This window comes from Salarias fasciatus (assembly GCF_902148845.1).
Source record: "Salarias fasciatus chromosome 7 unlocalized genomic scaffold, fSalaFa1.1 super_scaffold_4, whole genome shotgun sequence".
Classification (NCBI taxonomy): domain Eukaryota; kingdom Metazoa; phylum Chordata; class Actinopteri; order Blenniiformes; family Blenniidae; genus Salarias; species Salarias fasciatus.
The window spans coordinates 1,159,460-1,177,597 of NW_021941229.1; the positions used below are offsets into that span (position 1 = coordinate 1,159,460).

The window sequence follows — 18,138 nt, forward strand, 5'->3', positions numbered from 1 at the left end:
TAAATGCCTCAGCCGGTGATGTTAGGGGATTTTCGAGGAGCTGGGCGGCCCTGACTGAGCGCTCCATCACTCACCGGCTGCAGACTGCAGGTCCTGGTTGTCAGACTTGACGCTGTAGTCGAAACACACCTCGGTCACCACACACACAGACTTGCGTCCGCCGTGTTCGCACTGGTGCTGAGCTTGCTGCAGGTTGATCTTGGCGGGGTTGAAGGTCATGTTGGCGTGCAGCTCCGCCACGTCTCTGGACCTGGGGAAACAAACAGGCGTCAGCAGAACCGCCACAGGTTTGACTCCCCATCTACCTCCTGTCCACAGGTCGAAGTGTCCTTGAGCAAGAGTTTGAATCCCAACCTGTTCCCAGGTCATGGCAGCCATATCCACTGCACTAAAGACTCTCCCTCTAAAGAGAACTCCTCTCAGCTACACTTCCTATTTCAACCAAAGTCTTCAGACGGACGTAAACGTCCTCCGTCCATGAAGCCCAGTCCTCTCAGCGCTGTGAACGCAGCGTTCTGGAAACCGATGCCGTAATGAAGGCGTTAGGTGTGTTTGTGTGCATGAATCAGCTTTCTCAGACAGAACGGGATCACATGAACATGAGCTGCAGCTCCGTCCCTGCCAGGCCTCCACAGCCCCGCAGAGCCGGCCGGCTGCCAGAGCCGTCAAAGCCGCAGGCCTCCAGGGACCCGGAGTTTTCACACGGCTCGCATTGAGCCCCCGCCAGCAGGAGCTGTGGGAGGAGGCTGTTCCTGGGAAGACGGTTGTGGCGTGGGCTGATGTTTCTCCGCTGTGTGGGCCGGAGTCTGATGTGCAGCCGGGAGTTTAACAGATCAGGAGGAAGTTGTTGGTCTCCAGCCTGCAGGCCCGGCGGGACAGACACAGCTGTCCAAACCCGACAACACAATGAAGCACGGACATGAGAGAGGCCGAGAGCGTCTCACCAGAACAGGGAGGCCCCGCCCAGGCCGCCGATGGTCACGTCGGTGATGCCGTCGCCGTTCAGATCCATGACGCCGTGAATGGACTGACCGAAGAACTTCACCTTGTCTCCGTCGCCGCCGGCAGGGATCCGCTGAGGAGGAGCCCGGCAGCGGAGCGCGTTAGTGGAAGCGTGGGGGGTTTCCAAACATGGTGACCCCCAAACAGGAGCCGCGGCTGCTGGAGTCCCAGAACCCCCAGCGCCACGGGGGCTCCTCACCTCAGCCTCACCTGGACAAACTTCTCCTTGAGGGACGTCTTCTCTCCGTGGTAGATGTAGACGGCCCCCCGGTGGTCGTTCTCAAAAGGCGCTCCGATCGCCACGTCGTTGAAGCCGTCCAGGTTGAGGTCCGACACGGCGGCGATGGCCGTGCCGAAGCGGGCGCCGCACGGCTCGTTCTTATTGGTGCAGCTGGCCGAGTGGGCGGAGCAACACGACTGGTTGACAGGCTTCAGGGTGAACTGGTGGACGAACCGGCCGTCCTGAACACGGAGCGAAGGCAGATCAGCGGTCACCGACGGCGCGCTGCTCGGGCCGGGTCTGGTTCTGGTACCTGACGGAGCTGGTAGACGTAGACTTGACCCTGCTCGTCTTTGTCGGAGCCCATGAACATCGGAGCGCCGACCAGGAGCACATCTGTGAAGGAATCCCCGTCCACGTCCACGGTCTGCAGGACGCTGCCGAAGTACGAACCGATCTGCACCCGGAGCCACAGAGCAAAGGTCAGAGTTCAGTCCGCCATCAGGGTTCCCACCCCACGGCGACTGCAGAGTTCAGAGGAGCTACAGCCGTTTACACGTTAGAGGGGAAAACAGCCTTCTTACTTTTTCTTTACAGAAAAATGTGTTTACATATATACATGTGTTTATTTGATTCTGTGCATGCTCAGAGCAAAAAAGATTAAATAGAATGACATGAAATGTTCTCTCAGCAAGGTTTTGAAGACGACGCCAGTTTACATGGAAACAGCAGAGCAGCTGAGAAGCGTGCAGTTCTCACGCTGGGCCACTAGCTGGCGCTGTTCAGAACTCCAGCGGACTCGCCTGCTCTCCTCTGAGGATCTGTGAGACGACGATGCCGCCGCCGTCGTCCAGCCGGTAGACGACCACGCGGCCCGTGTGGTTGTAGCGCGGCGCCCCGGTGATGTACAGCGTGCCGCCAGGCGTGGAGGCCGACTGAACGTCGTAACCTGCAGAGGGAAGCGGACAGACGCGAGTCCGTCCGGTATTTTAAATGCCCCTGTTTATGTTTGGCTGTGTGAAGGAAACTGTAAAACACTGGTGACTGGCAGGAACACACACCCTGTGAGAGGAGTGTGTGTGTGTGTGTGTGTGTGTGTGTGTGTGTGTGTGTGTGTGTGTGCAGTCTGGACGTTAGCTTGTGCCAGCAGCTGAGTTTACAGTCCGCGACCTACCGGTGCTCCTTCTAACGACATGTTGATTCAATAAGTGGATACTAAGACGCCGCGGCCGCTTCACGAGCCATACAAGGCAGCGGCGCGCCGAGGCCGGCTCGGACGGAATATTTATGTGACACACACACACACACACACACACACACACACACACACACACACACACACAGACAAACATCTGCTATCAGAGAGCAGTTATGTATCTGTCTCCTCCACACGGCCCGACTTATTCTGCAGCTGTGAAATGTCCTTTCATGCTTCAAAAGAACAAACTGAACTCTTCTTCTCTGTTCGTAACACTGAAAACACTCAGGACACGTCGATAACGGCAAAACGCGTCACTTCCTGTTTCCTCCCTCTCTACTGATCAGTCTCTCTACTGAGCATGTGCAGGAGAACGAGCGGCTGCTCATGAGTAGCAGCGCTTCAGGGAAGTTGTGTTTCCCTCCAGGTTCATCACACACACCTGCCTGGCAGGCTCACTACATGGTTTTTCACGGTTTCCTCCCTGTCCCTGTGAACAGTTTTAAAACGTTGTTTCGTAAACATGAAGGTTTTCTGAAACAAAAATGGCTAAAGTGATGAAACACTGTGGAGGGCCTCAGTTTGACGTGAATGAATCCATCTTCATGAAACGGTGTGAAAGCCACACTGTGGTCTGCTGCTGGCGTCCAGCTACATATAAGCAATACCAGCTGTCTCCACCAGGTGGTGTGTTGAGCCACTCAGAGCACAGAGGACTGCTGCTCTTCATTAGACCTTCTTCACATGGAGTCTTTCTGTTTGCGGAAACCTGATCTCTGTCTTGGTTCTCAGTCTGTCTGAGATGTGAGAAATGTCTGTTCCTCAGAAGATTCGATGCTTTTTCACTGAAACTCGGTATTTTTGAATTTGAGAGTGACTGCTCTAAATCAAACAGTTCAGATCACTTTCTGGTTGAAAAAGATCAGTTAACTGCTGTTGTTGTTTTAATGATTATCTGATTGGATGGGTCTACTCGTCTTAGTGTTAGTCGATGTATAATTTGGTGATTTCTCTCATGAAACTGTTCAAACGGCAGTTTTTTCACGGCAATGATTCAAAATTTCAAGATAATTCTACTTCAGATATGCCTAAAGGACAATGAGGGACAGAAGGTCTGCCATTTCTCCGTGAAGGGTGAACTCACCGAGGTACCCGGCCAGCCTCTCGTACCCGGCCTCGGCGTCGGGGTCGTAGAACTGATCCCTCCCCGGAACGATGGTGTCTCCGGCCGAGTGCATCACCACCGTGCCGTTCCAGTCGTACGCTCCCACGGCGCCCAGCAACACCGCCTCCTGCAGGACACACGCAGATTGGACTGGGATTCCCAGAAAAACCCGACGGGCTTCAGATCAGGGCAGCATCTCTCAGGTCCAGACATGAGACCGGCTTTTGTGTTTGGAAATAGGCGAGAACTTGTGGAAAAGTCATCTGATCCTTTTTTGGTCAAACCGCAGGAGGAACAACAGCTGTTTGATTCCTCGTGTCTTCAGTCTAGTCCTCCTTCAGTGCGAGTCAGAGGCTGGTTCTTCCGTCACTGCAGGGTTCTGTGTTCTGCAGGTCTGGAGTCTGAGAACCTCACGGCACAGCTCCTTCAGACCGGACCGGTCTAACAGAGCCACAAGAACCTTTCAAAATAAACGTCACAGTGTTTATTTGTGGAACAGAGTCTGTAGAGTCTATAGTCAATAAAAACCAACGCTGCTCTGGAACATGCCTCCAACATGAAGCCAGTTTTAACGAACCCTTCTGGTGCTAAATACAGTCAAACGTTAAAAAACAAAGCTGTGACAAAGTGTTTATACAAACTCCCCCGACAGCATGGCCCCGAGGCTAATGCTAGCTCTCTGATATCTCAGCTCGCTCTGTGTTCTGTTGTGCCGGCTAATCTTCAGAAGTTTGTTAAAAAGAAATAATGCGTTTTTACAGGAAACGAGGCGGTGCAGCGTTCTACAGGTTTGACCCGGCTGTCAGTTATGACTCTGATGATTCATTTCATGTTCTGAAACATGGGAACGAGGAACCGCAGCTGAACTCTGACACTCTGCAGGTGTATTCAGTGTGTGCTGACTTTCTGAGTATGTTTTTTCAGAAGATTTTCTGCCTTTTCACTGTATTTTGCACCAGATTTCATTGAAATGGATCCAGTGTGTAACCAGCAGCCACCAGCGGCGGAGAAAAGGCCTGGCTGTGAAATGAAGCCCGTTAAAAATATCCATCCATCTTGTTTTGTCCTGAGGAAGCGGAGTTATCTCACAGGAAGGGGAGGGGTCACTCAGGACATGACACGGATCGTTAGTCACCACCGGCGGCGTCAAGTGGCCCTTTCCCCCGGAGGACCCTGAACGCACCGCGTCACGTGTTGGACCTGTGCGCCGGTTCCGCGGCGTCCGGCTCCGTGAAGTGGAACGGGGCGAGAGCGTGAGTCAGAGGAAGCAGACGCACGGGGTGAGAACACACGTCGGAAATGCCGGCCACACCGATTACTGGAGTGTGTGAAGAGGTAGAAGCGTCTGATTCATCCCCCCTCCAGCTGGTCGGGCCGCGGCGGGAAACAGGGCCTCCTGTGTGCTCCGCTCGGCCCAGCGAGGAGAATCGACGGCTGAAGACGCTCCGCAGACCGCAGGGTGAGTCCGTCTCCACGGGTTCACTCCAAAACCACTCCTCTCCAGGTCACACTCACACTCACACACTCAGCCCTGGGAGGAGCTGCAGGCTGGGCGGGGGGACGGGGGGACGGGGGGACGTGGACTCACTCTGGAGGTGTGTGCGCTGAAGCCAGTCTGAGACATCTCCATCTCGAACGAGGACGTGAGGTTCCCACTGGTGGCTGGGGACACAAGCACTTGTTACACTTTCAATATTTGCACAAGGCGCTGCGGACATGTTTGGAAACAGTTTGTCGGTGTCAAAGACAAGGACAGAGGAACCAGAGGGGTGAACCAGTGAACCGGTTCAGGTCACATTGGACCATTTCTGTTGAAGCTGCTTCAAGCTTAGACTGCTGCAGTCTGTGTTCTCTGACGATCTTAGCAAGAGAAGGAAGCCTTCGCCTCTGTCATTCAGAGTTAATCAGGGTTCGGTTGTAAAGCTGTCCGAACGCCCGTGTTCTCTAACATGATGTGTTTGAGTGTTTTTACCTTCCAGAGCGAAAATCTTGCTTCCCAGCGTGTCGACGATGTTCAGCAGGGCGAACTCGTCGGACACGTTGAAGAAGTGGTCTCGCAGCGGCTTACTGGAGATGGACTCGATCTCTTTGATGAAGTTCTGCACTTCATCTGCGCTTTTGTTCAGACGATTGTAATCTCCCAGAACCTGGAACCAGCGTCAGATAGCATCGTCACATGAGGCAGAGACAGACTGCTCAGGCTTTCAGCCTCCGCCCGGTGAGAATGGTTGTTTTGTCATCTGGAGTTCATACAGTTTACTGCCATTTGTTTGCTTTTCCAGCTTATTTAGTCTAATCAGCATACTTCAAATACTCAGTCTGGCAGAAACAAACAAGCTCAAAAAGACAAACTGATGGGAGAAAACAGGACACTCACAGCAATCCCAAAGCGCTCGATGTTGTCGTCCTCACAGTCTCCGATGGTCTTGTTGAGATTGTGGAAGTCATGTGACTCTCCGTCTGTCACGATCACCATGACCTTCTTGACCCCGGGTCGTGCTCCTCGCTCGGCCATGAAGGCCTCTCTCCTGGGATTTAAGTTCAGCATCAGGGTGTAATTGTGAGAATAAAGCTGGAGCGTCAAGTAGAAACTTTAAAAAAAAAAACTATGTTACAATGAGAGTTCTGACTTTTCAGTAGAAAATGTGTGAACTAACAGGCCCTTCATGTTGGGACAAGACGTCCCAACATGAAGGGCCAGACCACAGACTGGACCAGGGCCTGGGGTCCAGCCTTCACAGCCCCCCGCTGGGTACCTGGCTGTGTCGATGCCCAGGAACGTCATGGTCTTCACTCCGGTCTGCTGAGGAAGATCTTTGACGAACTCCAGCAGGTCGGCCGTGTTGTCGAACTGGCTGAGGTTGACCCGGTGAGTCACCGTCTCGCCGTAAGACACGATGCCCACCTGGAAAACACGCAGGGCGGTGTACACGTCAGCCCACGGCCCCTCCCGGGCGGTCTGCGGCCGGCTCTGGAGGGAGCTGACGTGACAGTGTTCTTTATACAGAAGGCAGAGGACTGGAGCAGCCGTGGAAGATGTGACTTTCACCACAGCGTGAAGACTTTCCAGTGGTTTCCCCGGCGGAAAACTCCACACGCTCCAGGCCAGATCAATGCAACCATGACAAAAACCAATGGTCCGCTCACAGGACCAAGAGGAGCAGACAGAAATACACTGAAGGCACAAATACACTCAGCGAGACAGAAAAATGAGATTACTGTAAAGCCTGTTCAGTCTTCAGAAGATGTTTCACTCTCACTCCTGGCACCGTGTGGAAAATCCCAGAAGACTGGGCAATTAAGTAGTCAAATATAAAAGAAAAACCTCAGCTGGCAGCTCAGAGTATATTCCTTCATTCACGGTTTCTCTCCGATCTGTGTTATATAAGTTCTCACTGTACTGAAGTCAGAATTTACAGATGTGGAAGCAAAACGTTCCAAATAGTTACATTACATAGATGAACTTTTCTTTAAGGACATTTAACCGGACCCAAATGTAGGTTCAACTTTCAAACTATATTCCACTTCTGAGGTCACCCTCAATGGATGGGTGGAAGGATGGATGTATGCATGGATGGATGGGTGGTTGATGGATGGATGGATGGATGGATGACAGATTGAAGATAAGTCACTTCATTGTCTGGGATTAAGTATGGAATTAATTATCAGTGAATTGAACGCCGACGGTCTGGGGACACGCTGAGACCAGCCAGTGGGAGAAGCTGATTGGTGGATTTCAGCAGCCAGTGGGAGAAGCTGATTGGTGGATTTGAGTCCAGTTGACTTTGTGGGCGATTATACAGAATATCTGGAAGTGTGTGCATGAGGTGAGTGTGTGTTCAGGAGGGTGTCATCAGCATACAGCTTAATCTTCATCATGTAGTGTCATTTTTATACACTTTTAATCTGAGAAATGTGAAGTTTGAAGTTGAAATTCTTCCAAGTAAATTGAGAGGAAGGTCTGAAAATAAAAGTTACTAAAAAGCAAAAGTAAAAGTAGTTGTAATTGAATAATCATTATCTAGGGGAAAAAAACTATTTTTCAGCCACTTTCATCATGGTGATGAGGAAATAGAGTTTGAAATGTATGATTTAAACACTTTACCATTAAAGTGAAAGACACAATCAAATAAGGTCCAGGAAAAAGCTACCAGTGAACAAGTCCAACATCTTTTTTGAAGACGTGTTCTGACCTCTGCAGTGCTTTTGTTCTCCTTTATCTCCTTTATCTTCTGAAGAATATCTTTTAGTGAAAATACACAAGCAGTCCCACGTTTAGTCAGAATTATATTTAGACTTGAGGTTTGAGGTGTTAAGTGCTCAAGAGTTTAAAAGAGAAGTGAACTGAGTTGGTTTCTCACATCATGTTTGAGGAACTTTGTGCTTTGGGTAATGTCCGTCCATTCTCTGCTTGCTGAAGAGAAATCAGTCAGGCAGGATTACTGAGGTTTTTCTTCTACATGCTCATCACTCTCTGTAGAGTTTATCTCCTCTGGTTCTGTACTGTGATTAGAACATTTTCTGGGTCTTTCCTGCTTCGGTTTATTGATATATACACCTACACAGCTCATTTAAACAGTGCGGTCACGTGACTCACTTGTGAAAGTTTAGGTCCGATTTCCATTTTCTCCAGGAAGCGGATGAGAAAGTCTGTGATGCTGGACCAGGGGTAGATGCTGTTGGAGCCATCCAGGACCAGCACGATGTCCAGCTCTTTCCCACAGTCTGCAACCAAGCCCCAAACAGGAGGTCACCACAGGGTTCCAGCTGGGTTTTCACTTCCTGTCACCCGTCCCATAACAAACGCACTGCAGTGCTGACTCCTGTCCCCAGAAAACAGCAGCTTTATATAACACGTCCACGTCTCCTGCTGTTTGTTTGTGCCCACTGGAAGCAGGCTGTGGATGACCGTGGAGACGTTTCTCTGTCAGAGGGATCCACGTCAGTTTGACTACACTTCTGGACTTTGGCTTTTATTATAAGCATGCTGTTTTCACTAGATAATTACAGGTTATAAAAAAAATCACGAGAGCACAGAAATCTGCATTTGGTTCCAGAAGCAGACTTCTGGAGTCACACAATTCCACTGTTTTTCCACAGAGCAAAAGATTTCCAACCACTGATGCAGAGGACAGTAAAACAAGGTTTAAAGAAACAGTAAAAAATGAAACCATGGATAATGAAAGACAGTCCAGCAGCGTCCAGGTCTCCTCTGGAGGGATTCAAACAACATTCACAACCTTCAAACTTCGTCAAGAGGCTGAAAGGAAGAATCATCCGGAGTTAAAGATATGGCCTGAGGACCAGAACCAGCCAGGCAGAGCGTGTCATCTGGTCCACTGGATGAAGCACCAAAAGAACTTTTCATTTCTAATCCATCCACGTAAGACAAGACTGAGACCCTTTGACACCACGTCTCCAGTTAAAAGACATCGTCCAGACAGTCCATCATGTCTCTGTCCAGTCCTGGTCTTCCTGACCAGCCTCTACAGGCCGGCAGACCGTGTCTCTGTCCAGTCCTGGTCTTCCTGACCAGCCTCTACAGGCCGGCAGACCGTGTCTCTGTCCAGTCCTGGTCTTCCTGTCTGTACAGGCCGGCAGACCGTGTCTCTGTCCAGTCCTGGTCTTCCTGACCAGCCTCTACAGGCGGCAGACCGTGTCTCTGTCCAGTCCTGGTCTTCCTGTCTGTACAGGCCGGCAGACCGTGTCTCTGTCCAGTCCTGGTCTTCCTGACCAGCCTCCAGAGCAGCAGAGCCGCTGTCCCTCTCTGTGGATCTGCAGTAGTGTTTCCACCGTGGCTGACACTCGCTCACGTGGGTTTGTTGGGTCGTTCTCTGTAAAGAGCCGCGGTGCTCCGAGAATCAGAGTTCTAACATTGGCGTTCTCTCCCTCAGTCGGGTGAGCTGGAGCGGAATGTGGCCGCTCCAAGCCCCTGATCCAGCCCAACACTTCCAGTCCGGACGAAGGGTTCAGCTCAGCGGGAAGCCTCTCAGGCCCAGCAGCCTCGGGGCTCACCTCCACAGCAGAGCAGAGAAGGCCTGCAGCTTGTTTACTCCGGGCCGCTTCCCTCCAGGAAGCCCGGCTGCAGATCCGTAAACTGTCTGCTAACTGGGGCTGCAGAGAGCTTTACGCTGACAGGAATGCTCTAATCTGCCTCGGGGTCCTGGGCGGTGCCGCTCTCAGGGGTCCGTCCTAATCTCCCGGACGGGCAGTCTGCAGGGACGCCACGTCCGGCCGCCGTTCCTACCTTGTGCCGCCGGCGACAGCGAGTTGAGGACCTGGAAGGAATCGCTGACGTTGGCGCAGACTCCGGAGATGTACTGCTGCTGGCCGCACATGTAGCCGTACTGAGGACCGCACGCCTGTGGACACACACACACACACACACACACACACACACACACACACACACACACACACACACACACACACGGAGACGGTGAACCTCAGCCTTCCACCCAGTCTGAGGTCAGGGCGGAGAGCAGATTGCAGCCATAGGAAAGAAGGAGTCAAGCGGAGGACTGCTCAGCCCAGACAGCGCTGCTCGGCACAGACCGGCCGGCGAGGAAGCAGGAGTCTTCAAATGACCAACAAGAGCTGGAAAATTGAATCACATCTATTAATCTTTTGGCCTCATTTCCTTAAATTTGGCAGCATGCTCCACATCCACAGAGCCTTCCTCCTCTAACGAGGGAGCAGTGGAAGCAGCCTGCGGTCGGGGAGAGGCTCGGCGCTCTGGCCTCCACGGCTCAGAGGACGAACGCTGAGCAGGAGCTGAAGGTTAGGCCTCCAGACAGAACCAATCCCTGTTCATAATGACGCCTGAGCAGTGAGTCCGTCTGAAGTGTTTCCTGTTCGCCTCGCCGCGCTGGGCGTCGGACTGCTGCAGATAAACGCCGGCAGCGATGAGCAGCCGCGTTAGCACGGCATGCTAACCACATCAAGGCTCCAGTCGCTCAGGCGGCTGCACAATATCCAGAGTCACAGCCTGAAGTGAGCCTGCTGCTCCCAGCCCGCATGAACAGAAACAATCAGGATAAGACAGGACAGCAGCTCTGCAGTAGGACGGTAAGGCAACCAGCACACAATCAGCTGGATTTACACTGCTGTGTGTGGGATTCACAGGCTGAGACCGGGCTCCCCGGGCTCCCCGGGTTCCTCCAGCATGCCGGAGCTTTCCCAGGACGTGGAGCTACATTTGGACAGAGTCAGGTCCAGAGTTTCCACAGAGGCCACCGAGCCACTGATGGTTTACGTGCAGGCCAGCCTCTCCCAGGAAATACGCAAAGAGCAGCCCTTTTTGTTTGGTATAGAACATGGAGGACACTTCCTTCGTACCAGAAATCCTCCGCTGGGATTGGTCACCAGAGTGGTTCCCATGGTCATGTTCTCCTTCACTTCACGCAAGTTGGGAATGGTTGTATTTTCTGGAGAAAAAAAGAGAAAAGAGGGAGAGGGGAAGACGTTTGGATGAATAAACAGAAGACCAACAGCTGGACAAATTCCTCTTTTTCATTTTCCCACAGGAAGAAAGCTGCTGGGCCTTGTTTCTCTCTTCCGTCTGGCCTGAAGATGGAATAACCTCTGACCTGTGCTGAAGATAGCTTCTTTCATTACTCCGCTCTGCTGTCTCCCTGTGTGCACTTCATTAAATACAGTTTTTTTCTGGATAAACATCCCAGAAAACAGCAGGACTCATGAACATGTGGCTAAAATTAGGAGCTTGAGGAATGCTTTGAATCGGACTCCACTGAATCCACACATTCCCACAAACACTTCAGCATGCTTCAGTCCTGAATGGCGCCCCCCGGGGGGCATTTAAAGCCACCACTGTCACTGGCATGTCACTGACGCGTCAGACAGAAGTTTCCCTTCACGCCGGAGAGGATGCAGAGCTCGGCTGTGCTCCGGCCTGCCTGCACACCTCGGCGTGGAGCACACTGCTCCTCCTCAGGCCCACAAACTGAGGAAAACCAAGCTTCTGACGCTCTGACGGCCTCCAAACAAACCCTGCGACTCGTGACTCGTCCTCGTGGACTGAAGGCAGCTGGTGGCACTGAGGAGAATACACACTGTGTCCTCAAGGAGCTGACAGCCATCAGAACTAATCTCACCTCACACACACACACACAGACACACACACACAGCCTCTCACAAGCCAGAGCCGACAGGCCCGGGTCTTTCCGACCAACAGTCCAGCCGCGGCCAGCTTCCAGGTCTGGTGGCTGCACTGCGGTGTGATTAAGAATCACAACACAATAACCGCAGCACGTTAAGTGGCTCATTATGGTCTGGCGGTGCAGAAGCTGTGGAGGCAGCGGTGGTAGGTGAGGCCGGGGGCGTCGACGGACCGGCCTCAGAGTAACTCGTCACTGATCGTCCTGGATTTCCTCCTAATTCTGAGATATTTGATAAATATCAGTTAAATATCCTCCAGAGAAGAGCGAGGTGAAGAGGAGGACATGCAGCTGCTGAGTCACGCCTCATCGGAAGGAGAGTGGTTGCCCAAGGGGTCCGTCTCCACGTCTCCACGTCTGAACAGACTCCCAGCGGAGGCTTCCAGTCTAAACTCGAGAGATTTTAACTAATCCCACATAAAACAAACACGGCTCTGTCCACGCACGGGAGGAGGTGGATTATCAGCACATGAGGCCAGAACAGGCCTCCAGCAGGCCACCGGTCCCCCCTGGTCCTGGATCAGCCTCTGGTGCCAGCGGCCTTGTGGCGAGCTGCAGGTCTCAGAGGCGGCTCTGACCGCCGCTTTGCAGACTCCTGACTGGGAGCTACGTCGTGTTTATCTGTTAAATGAAGATAAATTGAAGGATGAAGCTTTAAACCCCTGTTTATTTACTGTCTTCCTGCTCAGATGGGCCCAGCTTCCTGCCCAGCACAGTCAGGCAGATAACGCACACCACACTCCACACTCCACAGGAAGAACTTACAGCAGGGATTAGGTAGTATTTGTCCTCTCAGTTAAGCTGTTTGGTGTTTAAGATATCAGACAATGATCCTAAATGTCCACCAGTGTCCTGAACATGTCTGGTTCAGTCTCACCGAGGGTCTACAGCCGAAAGACGTTTCCGTCAGCATCCTGCACTGAACAGGAAACATTTACATTCAGGAGCTGAGAACACGCAGGAACACTGAGAACATGAAATCTCCACACAAACAAGCCCTCGTTCAGAGATTCACACCCAGAGCCTTCTGACATCAACCACTACACCTTCTCAGACAGCTTCACCTCGTTATACGGCACTCATCAAAAACACTAAAAAACTTTCAAACATCTGAGAGCTCTGACACTGTCAAGAACTATCAACACAGTGTAGAACCCTGAAGCTGGAACTCTGACACACTGAAGAACGCTGACACACACAGTCTAGAACACGGTCTAGAAGTTATATTTTTGTGGATGAATCACGTTCAGAGTCAGTTCAGTCAGGGCATCGTCCTGAAGGAGCGTTCCTCCTCCAGATGACTCATGGCGTCCTGACGCGGCGGATCGCCGCCGTTCAGGCAGAGCGAGACGGATGAAGAAGCCGTCGGATCTGTCTCTTTGAAGCCAGACTGTAAACAAACACAGCTGTGGAAAAAGCCGCGATGAGCGCAGGGAGGAGCCTCTGCTCCATCTGTGGATCTGCAGCTTCTCTCTTTGGGCTGAACTCTGCATCACTCTGAAATCTCCACAAACACTGTCTCGCCACTAAATCCAGATAAGGATGAATCTGAGGAAAAACCTGCTGACGGAATGGTCTGAGCGGCGTGATGATCCCCGGTTCAGAGCGGTAATGATAGCTGTGTGATAATGACAACGTAAACAAGCTGTACACACACTCTTGCATAGTTTCTATAACCGCTGTGCCCCCCCAGCCCCTCCCCCCGCCGTTAAATTGGCTCCTAATGACTCCATTCAGTTTGAGTCACTCAAACTACCAGTCCCAGCAGCTGAGCTGGCCTCCTGATGTGAAGGTTGAAGTATTTCCTCAGTGAGAGTGTTTCCTGGTAGGTTTTATTACTGCAGGATGACTGAAATGATAAAGTCTACGTTCTTAATGAAGTCCGCTGCAGCTGCTGGGCTCCTGCTGGCGCCGAGACGGGTGGCGGCGTTCTTACTGGGCAGCTCCAGTTTGATGCACGTGTTGTCGGCCGTCCCGACCGGACACTTGTACACGTCTCCGGTTCGCCTGGCCGGCTGCCCCGACAGCGGCGACCCGATCAGGACCCTGAGGAGGAGACAGCAGGTTAGGACCGCCAGGAAACACACCACAGCGTCACGGTTTACAGCTCTGATAACAAGCAGGGTTCACGTCGCATGAGCAGGCCGAGGCGCTGGCAGCCACTCACACCCACAATGCTCAGCAGGAACCTCAGCTTCACACTGCAGCAGCCATCCAGCTGCTTGACGAGCTGTGGCTTCAGCAGGATATGACGTCTCCACACGACGGCCTGCTGAAGGCTGGCGTCCTGCTGGCGTCCTGCTGGCGTCCTGCTGGCGTCCTGCTGGCGTTCTGCTGGCGTCCTGCTGGCGTCCTGCTGGCGTCCTGCTGGCGTCCTGCTGGCGTTCTGCTGATGTTCTTCCGATGTTCTGCAGCCTCTCTGATCCTGAAGTCTGACCAGGACACTGGGACCCGCCACGTCCATGTGTTCCCGTCACGACCTCGTGTCAGCGCGGCGGCGAGCCGATGCTAAAAAGAGCCGGTCATCTGCCTTGCTCTAAACACTCAGGCCTATTAACATTCCAGGAGTCTAATGGTCTGGTCATCTGAAGAGAGACCAGAACAACAAGCTCCGCTCGGCCCTGCTCGCTGGGAGAAGCGCAGAAACGCCGCCGCCATCAAGGCTTCTTTAACATAAACAGATATAAATACTCCAGCATGACCAGCGTCGGGGGGAAGATGCTCTAAAGACTCTCAGTGCCGGAGCGCCACTGCTTTTCAGAGAAGCTCTAGTGTGAACTCTGTCCTGCGAGCGGAGCCGTTAGCGTTAGCCTGAACGCTACAGACCCTGTGGAAACGCACCCTTCAGGTTCTCTCTGCAGGAAGTGGCTGGACAGAACAGAGGCGCCTCAGTCACCGCTGAGCAGTGACTGAATTACTGTAACTGCTCTCATATGAGCTGGAAAGGTCGCCGGAGCGCCGGCTAACGGCGCGGAGCGGCAGCAGGCTGGACGGGAGCAAACCCTCCAGTACCGGCTCCAGAAACCCGAGTAGAAATGTAGAAACAGTGAGACAGAGAGGCTTTAAACCACGCTCAGCAGCGCTTAACGAGCTTTCAAGTGTGTTCCCACGCTGGGTGAGCAGGAAGCGGTGGAGGCTGGGTTCAGCGGCGCCGCGGCCGGCGGGTTAACAGCCAGCAGTAAAGCAGCCTGGGTAACCAGCAGCTGCCGGCTCGCCTTCACCCAGGCTCAGCTCTGTGCTGAGGACAAGGCCAAGTGTTGGTGAGACGTCCTCAGGTCAAAGTGTGTTTGGTCCAAAACCACGGTGAGGAAACCGTTTCAATTTCCAGGGCAGGTGATGACTCCAGCATGCAGATAAACGAAAGAACAAGGAATCATTCTGGCTGTGTCTGCGATCTGATTGGTCCCAGTGTCCAGAAAACAACTGCTTGCAGTTGTTGTCTGGACCCTAAAGCCCCGTTCGCACGACATGTCAAGTGAAAACATCGTTTCAGATGTTAGAATCTCAAAAGGAACACAAGAAATGAGAACCATGTGCTGCCAAACACTCAACAGCTCACCAAAACCACTTGAAACTGGTTTATTTAGTTAGCAGGGAACCAATCCCATCAGGCCCCTCTAATGTGATCAGAGGGAGATTTCTCCGCTCTGGGAATCTAACCTGGAGCTGCTGCTCTGCTCGGTCCAGACTTCAACGCGGTGGAATTGTAACCGGAAATGAGACGCCGGCTCTCACCATTTCCCCTCGCTGTTCTGGAAACTGCTGCAACCGTGTAGCCAGAACATGTCCTCCAGGGGTCCGCTGAAGGACAGGCCGTTCTTCTGGTCCACGTTGAAGGACAGCACGCACGCCAGCGGCCCTGCAGGCACAAGCACAGGTCTGGGAGTGAGGACGCGTCCTGGAACCCGGACGGACCTCAGCTCCTCTCAGTCGTCCGGCTCGTCCGCCACGCCGCTCACAGCGTTTTCTCAGTTCATCAACATCAGTCAAAAGCACAAACCCTGGCTTGGTGTGAAATCCAGCTGATTTTATGCAGGAGCTTAGTAAATCAGAATCCTGGGAACTCTGATGTGTCCTAAATGAAGAGCTGGGTAAACCAGGATCTGAGTCTTAATAAATCAGCGCCGACTCAAAGCATTGCTGGAGAAACAAACTGAAACACAAACTTCCCCTTTTTTAAAAACCATGCACGGAAATACAACAGATTCTGTTGCAGTCTATAAACGTCCTGATTCCAGATTTAACCTTTTGAGTCAAAATGAGAAAGAAAAAAGAAAGAGTGAGATGAGAACCCAGATCTGCTGAAAGGATCCTTTATAGAACTGATATTTACATTCTGCAGCCACAAATATTTCTAACCACGTCAAGTACATCTGGGACAATCTCAGATTCTCACACACACACACACACACACACCACACACAACACACACACACACACACACACACACACCACACACACACACCACACACACACACGCGGGGCCGAGCAGCGCCGGTGGAGGATGCTGGAGGAATGTGGGAGGTCAGTGTGAAGCTGAGCTGTCCGGAGTCTGACCTGCGGGACAATGGCTCCTTCTCCGTCTCGGAGCGGGGTGGACATCAGTCCGTCCACGTCTCATTGTGTCCACATGACACCCTCTGTCCTGCCGTCTGAATTCCAGCAGCGCCGCTGACTGGGGGAGTGCAGAGGAGGCTATAAACGGATAAAAAGCAGCCGTTTGTCCTCTGAGCGTGATAACGAGCTCTGAGGAGTCCCACATGAGGTCTGGACTGAGACCATGACAGACCCCTGAGGGGCGAGGAGGCCTCTGAGCCGCTCTGGGAAACAGACCGTCGGGATCCTCAGAGCAGCAGATCCCTTCGTGAGGCTTCATCACGTTCCACCTGGTCTTCCGAACGAGCCGGTGTGTGTGTGGCGTCAGGGTTCTCCACACTGGAAGGACAGGCTATGCTTGTGACCATGCAGTGATCTGGTCCTCAATGTCTCCTCTTCACAGAGCGAGGCCCTGTGAGGCCCCGGTGACCTTCTGGCCTTTCGCCACTCAGGACCGACTCCGGGCCCCGAGGCTCAAAGGCACATACAGAGAGGGCAGACGGAGTGTGTGAGCTGAACAATAATCCTCCCTCAGGAGGAAAGAAGCTCCACGCATTTAATTAAAGGAAGAAGGAAGGAGACAAGACTCAGCAGAGAGACTCAGAAAACCTGAACCGGACGAGGCTTGGAGTCCAGAGCCACACATCAGACTCTGAGATCCAGGATGACCCGGATGGACTCAGGTACCTTCACATGATGTTTCATCATTGTTACTGATTATCTGGAGTGGAATGGAATAGAAGGGAGCGATAGTCTGGAGTATTGCGGACATGCTCTGCTGCTGGTGTGGATGTTGTTAAACTACTTACTTGGTCAATAATATTGAGGATGTTTACAGCGCCACCCAGTTCTTTATTTGACAATAAATTAAATGTTATTGGATCTGAGTAAAACTCTAAGAGCTTTCCATGCTCCTCGCTGCAGCCACGAGCTCTCAGACTCCTCAGTGTCTTCTGTATGGGAATAAATAAATAATCAGATGAAAATCAAGCAGCGTAGTCCAAACAGAGACATGTCCACTGATCTGGCTGCTGCTCCTCAGGGCTTCCTTACATTCAGACAGCTTCATGTTTGGACGCTGGCCATGTAGATCTGATGTAATCTAAACCATCTTTGCATTCCCACACACACACCAGGCCTGGAGAGTCACACACACCATCTCCGGCCAAGAATGAGACCCCTCCCCCGCCCCCCTCCCCAATCCCCAAAGAAGCTTCCATTTCCTGTTGCTATTACCCTGATTACAGAGTCCCCTCAGATCCACAGGTAACACACTCACAATCTCACACCACAGCTCAGCTAATGTTCCGTTCCAGATGGCGGGGAGCCAGCCGGGCCGTTATCGTCCGGACAGGAACGTCCTCTGGCACGCCACACTCCACGGCGTTCGGCTGTCTCTGGCGGCCCTGGATCTGCTCGGCTCCGATCAGGAGCAGCGAGTTATGGAACTGGAAGGTTTCCAGAGCACTGCCCTGCAGAGCCAATGAGAGACCAGCTCAGGCCCTCCCTGGACACAACGCCTCACCACGCCCCCGGGGACGGGACGGCAGAGACATCCATCACTGTCTGGACACTTCGTACTGGACGGAGGAGGAGGAGGAGAGGAGGAGGAGGAAGAGGAGGAGGAGGAGGAGGAGGAGGAGGAGGAGGATGAGGAGAGAGAGGAGAGAGAGAGGAGGAGAGGAGGAGGAGAGGAGGAGGAGGAGGAGGAGGAGAGGAGAGGAGGAGGGGAGGAGGAGGAGGAGGAGAGAGGCGGAGAGGAGGAGCAGAGAGGAGGAGA

The 18,138-nt window shown here is 52.7% G+C and overlaps 1 protein-coding gene across 2 annotated transcripts in view; it reads right to left on the reverse strand.

The window, feature by feature from the left end:
- The window catches only part of itga1 (integrin, alpha 1), a 34,199-nt gene that overhangs the window by 10,539 nt on the left and 5,522 nt on the right, over window positions 1-18,138 (reverse strand). The window contains exons 2-16 of one of the 2 annotated variants that reach the window (XM_030084893.1): window positions 15,498-15,621; window positions 13,699-13,808; window positions 10,924-11,012; window positions 9,833-9,947; window positions 8,183-8,310; window positions 6,342-6,490; window positions 5,963-6,113; window positions 5,558-5,732; window positions 5,174-5,247; window positions 3,565-3,712; window positions 2,026-2,171; window positions 1,536-1,679; window positions 1,213-1,464; window positions 945-1,075; window positions 75-250 (exon numbers count right to left, since the gene is read on the reverse strand). In XM_030084893.1, the coding sequence (XP_029940753.1) occupies window positions 75-250; window positions 945-1,075; window positions 1,213-1,464; window positions 1,536-1,679; window positions 2,026-2,171; window positions 3,565-3,712; window positions 5,174-5,247; window positions 5,558-5,732; window positions 5,963-6,113; window positions 6,342-6,490; window positions 8,183-8,310; window positions 9,833-9,947; window positions 10,924-11,012; window positions 13,699-13,808; window positions 15,498-15,547 (2,038 nt within the window). In that variant the 5' untranslated portion in view covers window positions 15,548-15,621. Of the gene's footprint in view, window positions 1-74; window positions 251-944; window positions 1,076-1,212; window positions 1,465-1,535; window positions 1,680-2,025; window positions 2,172-3,564; window positions 3,713-5,173; window positions 5,248-5,557; window positions 5,733-5,962; window positions 6,114-6,341; window positions 6,491-8,182; window positions 8,311-9,832; window positions 9,948-10,923; window positions 11,013-13,698; window positions 13,809-13,929; window positions 14,280-15,497; window positions 15,622-18,138 lie in introns of those variants that run through there. The other variant, XM_030084894.1, reaches the window with a different exon arrangement.